This window comes from Ranitomeya imitator, chromosome 2 (assembly GCF_032444005.1).
Source record: "Ranitomeya imitator isolate aRanImi1 chromosome 2, aRanImi1.pri, whole genome shotgun sequence".
NCBI lineage: Eukaryota > Metazoa > Chordata > Amphibia > Anura > Dendrobatidae > Ranitomeya > Ranitomeya imitator.
Window position 1 is genome coordinate 494,434,606 of NC_091283.1, and position 9,488 is coordinate 494,444,093.

At 49.1% G+C, this 9,488-nt stretch overlaps 1 protein-coding gene across 2 annotated transcripts in view; it reads right to left on the reverse strand.

Annotated features, from left to right (window-relative positions):
* ZNF281 (zinc finger protein 281) overlaps nt 1-8,888 on the reverse strand; it is a 37,804-nt gene extending 28,916 nt beyond the window's left edge. Inside the window, exon 1 of one of the 2 annotated variants that reach the window (XM_069751516.1) lies at nt 8,305-8,888. In XM_069751516.1, coding sequence (XP_069607617.1) covers nt 8,305-8,634 — 330 coding nt within the window. In that variant the 5' untranslated portion in view covers nt 8,635-8,888. The remainder of the gene's footprint in view (nt 1-8,304) is intronic. The other variant, XM_069751517.1, reaches the window with a different exon arrangement.
* Between the last annotated feature and the right edge of the window lie 600 nt (nt 8,889-9,488).

Below are 9,488 nucleotides of genomic sequence, written 5' to 3' on the forward strand. Positions count from 1 at the left end.
CGGGTTACTAAGCGCGGCCCTGCGCTTAGTAACCCGATATTAACTCTGGTTACAAGTGAACATATCGCTGGATCGGCGTCACACACGCCGATCCAGCGATGACAGCGGGTGATCAGCGACCAAAAAAAGGTCCTGATCATTCCCCAACGACCTCCCAGCAGGGGCCTGATCGTTGGTCGCTGTCACACATAACGAGATCGTTAGCGGGATCGTTGCTATGTCACAAAAAGCGTGACGTTGCAACGATATCGTTAATGAAATCGTTATGTGTGAAGGTACCTTTAGTGAAAAAAGCCTCCACTGCAACGATCCATTCACTCTTATGAAACGGACTATGGGAAAGCATTCATCCTTATTGGAGAAGAGGAGTGTATAGGCATAACAATTGTACAAACCGACAATCAGTGGTTTCATAAAACAAGGCAAAAGCTGTGATTGCCTCTAACCATCATTTCAGCAATCAGGCGGTGAAACTATTTCTTTAAGGCATTTCAATATTGGACATTTGAAGTAGCCCTCCCAGATATACAATAAATGTTCGTGCCATCTGTGGGTGCTGGACCGTAATCTACGTGGTGGAGTTGCCAACACATCCAAGAGGAAAACAGAGGTATATGCGTCTCTCTCAATCCATTTCTCTATAGTAGTCCCAGAATCAGGTCAGCTAACTCTTCTACGAATCGGGTTATTCTCCTGCTGACTCAGACACTCAAACGCCACCCCAGAAACCAGGACCGAACAGTCAGAGGACCACAGTTCTGGAGAGAAGTGTGAGTTCAAAGGTGGCAGACGTGCACAGCATATCAATATAATTTCGAAGATGTGACCACCCATTTTATAACTTGCTCGCTGTGGTGGGTGTCACACATTATGTCGACCGGCCAGGGGGTCTCCTTACCCAAACGAGACAGCTTTATGTAAGGCACATGTAAGGCAGCAGAGGTCTTGACAGGAGACCCCCAGACCGGTCCATTTATTGCCACCTGTATTTTGACTGGGAAACATGGATGTGTGAAACCTTATTCAATCTCAATAATTTACCATGCCCTCGGTGGATAAATGGATATCCATTTATCACTCATCTAGTAAGTTAGAGTGAAATGGTCTGATTGCTGGGACCCCCCAATTAATGCAGTTTCCATAACCCAATTAACCTCTCCTGATGACTAGCAGATCTGCAGGTAGAAAGACCCAGCAGATAATCCCTTCCCCTAAACATAGTTACACGGTGATCCATAAAATGAATGAGTGTCTACGTAATGTATATTTTGGCAAATATACCAATCCGTGGCAGCCTGACACCTTGGTCAGTTAGCACCAGGCTTAGCACACAACTATGAAGGAAAGGTCCTCAGATGGTGACTTTTGTGAGTAGTCCAGCACAGGAGAGAAGATCTGGTATGTGCGTATATTGGTGGAGAGCGGAATAGGATACATCCAGTTAGGCTACGTGCCCACAATCAGGAACAGTAGCGTTTTGGATGCAGCGAAAAGATGCAGAGTCCAAAACGCTACTGTTCTTGATCGTGGGCAGGTAGCCTTAGAGGTTTACTTGCAGCTGGGTGTGATAACAGTGGTGAGTGTGCATGGTGCAAGAATACCCAAAGGCTGTAAAGTGGGAACCTCTGGATGCAAGAATACTGCCTATAAGGAAGGGAGCACAAGGTTTCGGTGTGCTTTCTGTGGGGGTGTCATTACATTGGAAATGTGGTGCTCTCGGGGTCACTGTGGTGTAAGTGGGAGCGGTACTGCTGAACGTGGCTTGTGACCATCTAGCAGAGTTGAATGTGGCTCTCAAGGTAAGAAAGGATGTGCACCGCTGATGTAGACACAGAGACACAGATTCCAGCCTTCTGTAACTTATTGGGCTGCTTGCTGTAGTTTTGATCAAATCAGTTTCATCGGCTAGAGATAATTAAAGGCCTAGTGATGTAGCCCTCCATATTCATAAGCGCTGTATAACTCAGCCCCAGCACTGACTGACAGCTTTCTGCCTATGCAGTGCACACAGAAAGCTGCCAATCAGTGGTGTGAGCGGAGTTATACAGAGCTCAGCATTCAGAAGACTGTTAGATCTGCAGCTGATAAAACAGTGATTTTATGAAAACTGCAGCAAGCAGCCCAGTAACTAGTTTTACTATAGAGAATTGATATAGGGAACCTAGTGCTAAATGCCCTGGACACATTAGTAATAAGGGACTTCCTTTGTTAACTCTTTGCACCCATGGACAACTCTGATTTGTATTAATCTAAATGTGTTAGTGCTAAATCAGTACCAGAATGCAAGGTGAAATTTGGCTAATCTTGGGAGCTCAGTAGCTGTGGTTTCCATGATGTGTACATAAACTGTATGTAACACCATCAAAAAACTAGTTCTAGGGACATTACTACACAAAGGGCTTCACACATGAAAGCAGTCTCAGATATAGTGGGCAGCTAAGACGCCTCAGCTGGTCAAGCATGATAACTTAAAAGTGATGCCATACACCGACGTAACAGAGTCTGAACAGAACGCTGCTACCCCAACGTCTCTCGGCTAAGTGTATGGTTTGCCATATACATTATACAGCGATATCCAAAACTGCCAATCCCATAAACATGGACTTCGGGATCAAGTGAAAACGGGTTTCTTTGAGGAAATGGTGCGGATTTGCTGCAAACAGCATGGCAATGGCCATCCTCCAAAACTGAAATTGACATGCTGGGTGTTTGACAGCCTACTTCAGAAAACTGTCTGAAAACCACTAAAATCCACCGTGTAGGGTATCAATATATAAATAGTTTCAAAATAAATATATTTTGATAGTGGAGGATCTGAACTCTGGGAGTGACAATGATTCTGAGAATAAAACCACTTCAGTGCTGGGTCACCTTTACCGTTTTTCCTCTGGGAGCGCCAGTGTGCAGAGAGTAACCAAAAAGAAGTCACTTTCTTTTCAGAACTGTTGAGGGTCCCAGAGGTCTGTCCACCACTGCTCATTAAAGGGAGAAAAACACTTGATTCATGCTGCCTAAACCACAGACTGAATTAAATTGAGCTGACTACGCAATTGCGGACAATTTTAATTTTTCTCTCTTAGGCTACTTTCACATTAGCATTGTGCACTGCACGTCGCAATGCGTCGTTTAGGAGAAAAAACGCATCCTGCAAAATTGCTTGCAGGATGCGTTTTTCTCCATTGACTAACATTAGCGACGCATTGCAACGCTTTACCACACGTCGCAACCGTCGTGTGACGGTTGCGCCGTGTTGTGGCGGACCGTCGGCAGCAAAAAAAAACGTTTTTTTGCTGCGTTGTGTCCGCCATTTCCGACCGCGCATGCGCGGCTGGAACTCCGCCCCCACAACTCACAATGGGGCAGCGGATGCGCTGGAAAAATGCATCCGCTGCCCCCGTTTTGCGGCGCTTGCACAGTATGCGTCGGTACGACGCAGCGCCAGAGTTTAAAGTGATCAGTTTGAAGTTCTGGCCAGAGACTAGTTTGGCGTCATTCCCAGTCGGCTTCTCCTCACACCTCTCCAGTTGATCAACAGGTGTCTACCATGTATGTACACATGGAGAGACCTGTCAAGCACCTGGAGCAGGGACAAGAAGGCAGGGGCTGCACCAGATTAGTCACATCTTTTCCTATGGTCATCGGCCAGCTTTTTAAACTATGGTCGATTTATCAGGTCCACAGTTTTACAAGTCAGTCTTGGTAAGGGGATGAAGTGCGAGGTGCGTGAGTCATTAAGTAATCAGTCAAGGCTTGAAGTGGTGTGCACCTCACCACAACTCGCAACTATATTTGTCTCGTAAGGAAACCCACTGCCCGTCACCTCCCACCTCTACCCATTTTTTGGAGCTAGGAGAAAATGGCATGAAAGCGCCAAGTGTTACAAAATTTTGGCAAAAACTCATGTTGCGCAAAAAAAAAAAAAAAAAATTGTGCCTTTTAAAATCTTTTTTAAGACAGAAGTCTGACGTAAAAGCTTTGATTAACTGGGCTTTATGTTTCAAGTAAAAATATACCTGGCTGCCGTCTAGCAGTCAGCAACGATTCATGCTGCCCGAAGTTTGAGCAGTATGAATCAAGCGACAGATTCCATTTAAAGAAGATCTTTGACTGGATTTTCTCATTTATATTGGGTCCCTCCTCCAATTGGTGCTGCTCCACTGATGCTGGATTTTTTGTAAACTTAATAGCTTCAACCTAATGGTGCTGCCTCTTGGATTCTGGGACAGCTTTTTTTCTGTGCCCCTCAGTTATGACCCCTTAAAATAAAGTTACAAGTTTTCTCCTTAACCAATTGGGCATAACCTACAGAATGTCACAGAGACGTTCTACGGTCCACACCTAGTTGGGTGAAGGGAAAACCTGTAACTTTAGTTCTGGGGGTCATAACTGAGGAGCACAGAAAAAAAAAATGTCCCAGAATCAAAGGAGCAGCGTCGTTAGGCAAAGTTTACAAAAAAAAATCAGTCAAAGGTCTTCTTTACAAGGTGTAATCCTCTGCAGAAAGGGGCCGGTGACTTCATATCTACAAATATTTGCAGGCTCATGTGTGAGAGCAGCAGATATCTGTAGACATGATGTCACCAGCCTTGCTTACATCCCAAGCAGAAGAGAGTGGGGCCAAGTAACTATCTAAGGGATGACACATCCTTGAGATAAGGAAATATTTACCAGAATGGGAATAGCCATACAGTGATCAAAATGACCAGTCATCATGTGACCGCTCATACGTGATTTGTATATATCTGCACCTCTCAATGGGTAAGGCGGAAAATAAAACTGCTCGAGTATGTCGAAACACATAATATGAGGACAAGCAATATGTGCTGAGAGTGTAGAAACGGTCCTGTAGAATCATGACAGTGATTACAATGCAAACTGTTAGGACTCTGCATGCTACAGTCCCTGCTAAATTATTGAACTGTCCTAGACAACCCCTTTAAGGTATCTATGCACATTAAAGAGTTGTCCAGCATCGATCACTTCCATATTGGGAGGTAAGAAGCAGCGGTAATGTACTGTCTACTGATACCTGATATCTGTAGATGTCACCATAGCCGATCACCTCCCTACAGAGAAGTGTGTGGAGACTGAGTAAGGCTACATTCACACTTGCATCGTTACGGGCCCATCGCAATGTGTCGGGCCGACGTACCGACGCATGTTGTGAAATTTGTGCACGACGTGGGCAGCGGATGCAGTTTTTCGACGCATCCGCTACCCATTCTGAAGTCTGGGGAGGAGGGGGCGGAGTTTCGGCCGCACATGCGTGGTAGAAAATGGCGGACACGACGGACAAAAAAAGTTACATTGAACTTTTTTGTGACGACGATCCGCCAAAACACGACGGATCCGTCGCACGACAGACGCGACGTGTGGCCATCCGTCGCTAATACAAGTATATGGGCAAAGAACGCATCTTGAGAGCACATTTGCAGGATCCGTTTTTTGCCCAAAATGATGGATTGCGACGGATGCCAAACGACAAGTGTGAAAGAGGCCTAAGAGATGCCACAGTCATGCTTGTATTGTCAAGGTGTCGGCTTAGGCTACTTTCACACATCAGGTTTTTTGCATCAGGCACAATCCGGCGGATGTTGGGAAAACCGGATCTGGCGCAGATTGTGAAAAACTGATGCAACGGATCCGTTTTTTCGACGGATCCGGCTAGCATAGCTAGATTGGCTAAAAAAAAAAAAAAAAATTGGAGCATGCTCGGTTTAAAAAACTGGAATCCAGCACCGGAATCCGTCATTTTCCGGATCCGGCACCTTCCACCTCCCATAGGCTTCCATTCTAACAAACAGCCGGAAGCACCAAATCCGGCGCTTCCAGCTTTTTCGCCGGAGACAAAAAACGTTGTTATGGACGTTTTTTCCATAAACGACAGATTTGCCGGATCCGGCGAAAACCGGACGAAACGCAATGTAATCCGTCGCAATCCGGCACTAATACAAGTCTATAGGAAAAAAACGGATCCGGCGGCAACATTCGCCTGATCCGTTTGTTTTTTTCAATTTAGCCTGACAGCGAAAACCTGATGTGTGAAAGTAGCCTAAGTGTGCATGCAGGGAAAAGTTACCAATGTGTATGCTATGGTGCCCTATTAGCGCGTCAGGGGCCAACTGAGTGTCCTTTACACCTCTGTCCAAATACTATGTGTATGGGACAACACAGTACACTACACTGTTCCATACACTGACACCCAGTACCACGTGGTATACTTTTTCTTTTGCAATGGAACGGACGTATACGTCAGGAGCTTTTCTCATATGTGGAGGCCGTGAGGGTTATGTGGCCATAACCTTACATACATCATGACGTTTTTTTGGGGGGTGAGAGACCAGGTGACCTTCCTTCTTGTAATTACTCATTGGGGCCCCGCAGGACTAAACAACTGATGACCAAAAATGGGTGCTGATGTCTGCTCCTGGGCCGGACAGATGTAAGTGGTGTCTGGCCCGATACATAGCCTAGTGGCTACTGCCAAATACTGCGCCTTGTTTGACACTCACCTGAGCGGGAGATGCAGTGCAGCACTCAGCAGACAATGTAGGCGGCTGCTGTGCTTCAGGCATTGCTTCCATCCCGCCAGTAGGCTGATCAGTTGGGTACAGGGGGCGGGGTGGACCCCACTGATCTCTTTAGGACCAATACTACGGCTAGCTCACCAAAGGTTCAGCCCTGGACAGCCCCTATGAACCTAAGGGGCAGAACGCAGGCGCTCCTCCGCCAGGACACTGGGCCAATACATGTCATCAATAAAGTGCATCAAATAATCCACAGTATAAACCATCCGGCGGTGTGGATTTTTACCACGCATTTAACCCTTTCAATGTACGAGTATTTTCTGGAGCGGTGGGAAGTCTATGTCGCTCTGGACTTACCTGGACAGACTTTATCTAAAAAAGACAGCTAAACCCCAGGATCCTTCTCTGAGGCGACCGGTCGATTCTATGAACTTTATTTATACTAGAATGGCGAACAGGACTAACGGAGATGGCGACGGTTGACATTAACCAGTTAGAGGGACAAACGCGGGGTCTAACGGCGGCCGACTACTATGCAGGAAACCCAAACTCTTTGTCTTGGCAGAACCTATTGGCAAACCGGCCGAGAACGGGAGTGAGCCCTGATATGGTGTGATAGGCCACAGGTCGGACAGCCCCCGATATAAGACCCCCGGGCCTAGTTAGAGCACACACTACCTGGTTATGGGCCGTCCTGCCCATTGTTCCCTCCAGAGCCCAGCAGGGTTGGCATAGGGGCACAGTGCACGGCTCACCTCCCTAGTGAGCCCTGATATGGTGTGATAGGCCACAGGTCAGACAGCCCCCCATATAAGACCCCCGGGCCTAGTTTATAGCACACATCACCTGGTTATGGGCCGTCCTGCCCATTGTTCCCTCCAGAGCCCAGCAGGGTTGGCATAGGGGCACAGTGACGGTAGCACGGCTCACCTCTCTAGTGAGCCCTGATATGGTGTGATAGGCCACAGGTCGGACAGCCCCCCATATAAGACCCCCAGGCCTAGTTTATAGCACACAACACCTGGTTATGGGCTGTCCTGCCCATTGTTCCCTCCAGAGCCCAGCAGGGTTGGCATAGGGGCACAGTGCACGGCTCACCTCCCTAATGAGCCCTGATATGGTGTGATAGGCCACAGGTCGGACAGCCCCCCATATAAGACCCCCGGGCCTAGTTTATAGCACACATCACCTGGTTATGGTCCGTCCTGCCCATTGTTCCCTCCAGAGCCCAGCAGGGTTGGCATAGGGGCACAGTGCACGGCTCACCTCCCTAGTGAGCCCTGATATGGTGTGATAGGCCACGGGTCGGACAGCCCCCCATATAAGACCCCCGGGCCTAGTTTATAGCACACATCACCTGGTTATGGGCCGTCCTGCCCATTGTTCCCTCCAGAGCCCAGCAGGGTTGGCATAGGGGCACAGTGCACGGCTCACCTCCCTAGTGAGCCCTGATATGGTGTGATAGGCCACGGGTCAGACAGCCCCCCATATAAGACCCCCGGGCCTAGTTTATAGCACACATCACCTGGTTATGGGCCGTCCTGCCCATTGTTCCCTCCAGAGCCCAGCAGGGTTGGCATAGGGGCACAGTGCACGGCTCACCTCCCTAGTGAGCCCTGATATGGTGTGATAGGCCACGGGTCAGACAGCCCCCCATATAAGACCCCCGGGCCTAGTTTATAGCACACATCACCTGGTTATGGGCCGTCCTGCCCATTGTTCCCTCCAGAGCCCAGCAGGGTTGGCATAGGGGCACAGTGACGGTAGCACGGCTCACCTCTCTATTGAGGCCCAGGTCCGGGATGATCCCCGGGCTTCCCACCGTCACCTCCACGATCTCGGCCTGCCGCTGCCGGTAGTACGGGTGGTACTGCTCGTGCTCCAGGATCTTCTCCTGCTTGATGCCCGTCAGGCTCTGCAGGAAGTCGGCCGGGTGTGGCGGGGGGGAGCCAGGCTCTTTCTTCAGGATCATGTCCCCCTGAGCCGGTAGAAGAGCCGGTGGCGGCGGCGGAGGTGGCTGTAGCAGTTCTGAGCCCAGACGGGCGAAGGTAGTGACCGGCGGGAGGTGGCTGAACATGAGCATGCTGGGGGGGAACGTCGGCTCCATGGCTCGTCGTGTCCCGGGAAGGTGAAGCACAAGAGCGGAGGGGGAGCGGGGCTGCTGAGGTAACGGACCGGGCCAGGCAGCCGACTAGGTCTCGCACATCCTCACAGCATGGCCTTTCCTCCTTCCATCGAGCTCGCTACCGATCGCCGGGGGATCTCGGCGGGAAACAATACAGTCATTGACTGTCGGCCTAGTACTGAAGAAACACGACGCCCGAAAGCTCCACAATAGAAGCAGTTAGAGAGTCGCACTGCGCAAGCGCGGGGATCAGAAAGCATCTCATTGCACTTGCGCAGAACCCAGAAGCCTTCTCGACGCGCACGCGCCTTACTCCACGACGCATGTCCTGTGGTTATTTTGGGTTTATTGCGCAAGCGCGTCCCACCGAATTGTTGCGCTTGCACTATGGGTAGTAGTGATCATTGCGCATGCGTTTTATTCTTTATACTTTTTTTGTGAATGACTTTATTTAAAGGGACACCGCAAAGCTACAATCTGTGTCATCCGTGTTGGCCACAGTTATACATGTCACTAATTACTAGTCCAGGAGGCATCAAGGTGGCGAGCTACTAGAATTAAACTTATTATCTACCCACTTTAGGTGCCTGATCACTGTGAGAACCCAGAGCAGCAAATGGGCACTTACCATTCATTCTGTGTTAGGCCGGGGTCACACTTGCGAGTTCAATGTGAGAAACTCGTGCATCAATACTCGGCACTGGAGTGTGCGGCTGCATAGAAATATAGAAATACATGCTGCCGCAAACTCCGGTCCGAGTGCCGGCGGCAGTGTCGGGTATTGATGCGAGAGACTCGTATGAGCTTCTCACATTGAACTCGCAAGTGTGACCCCG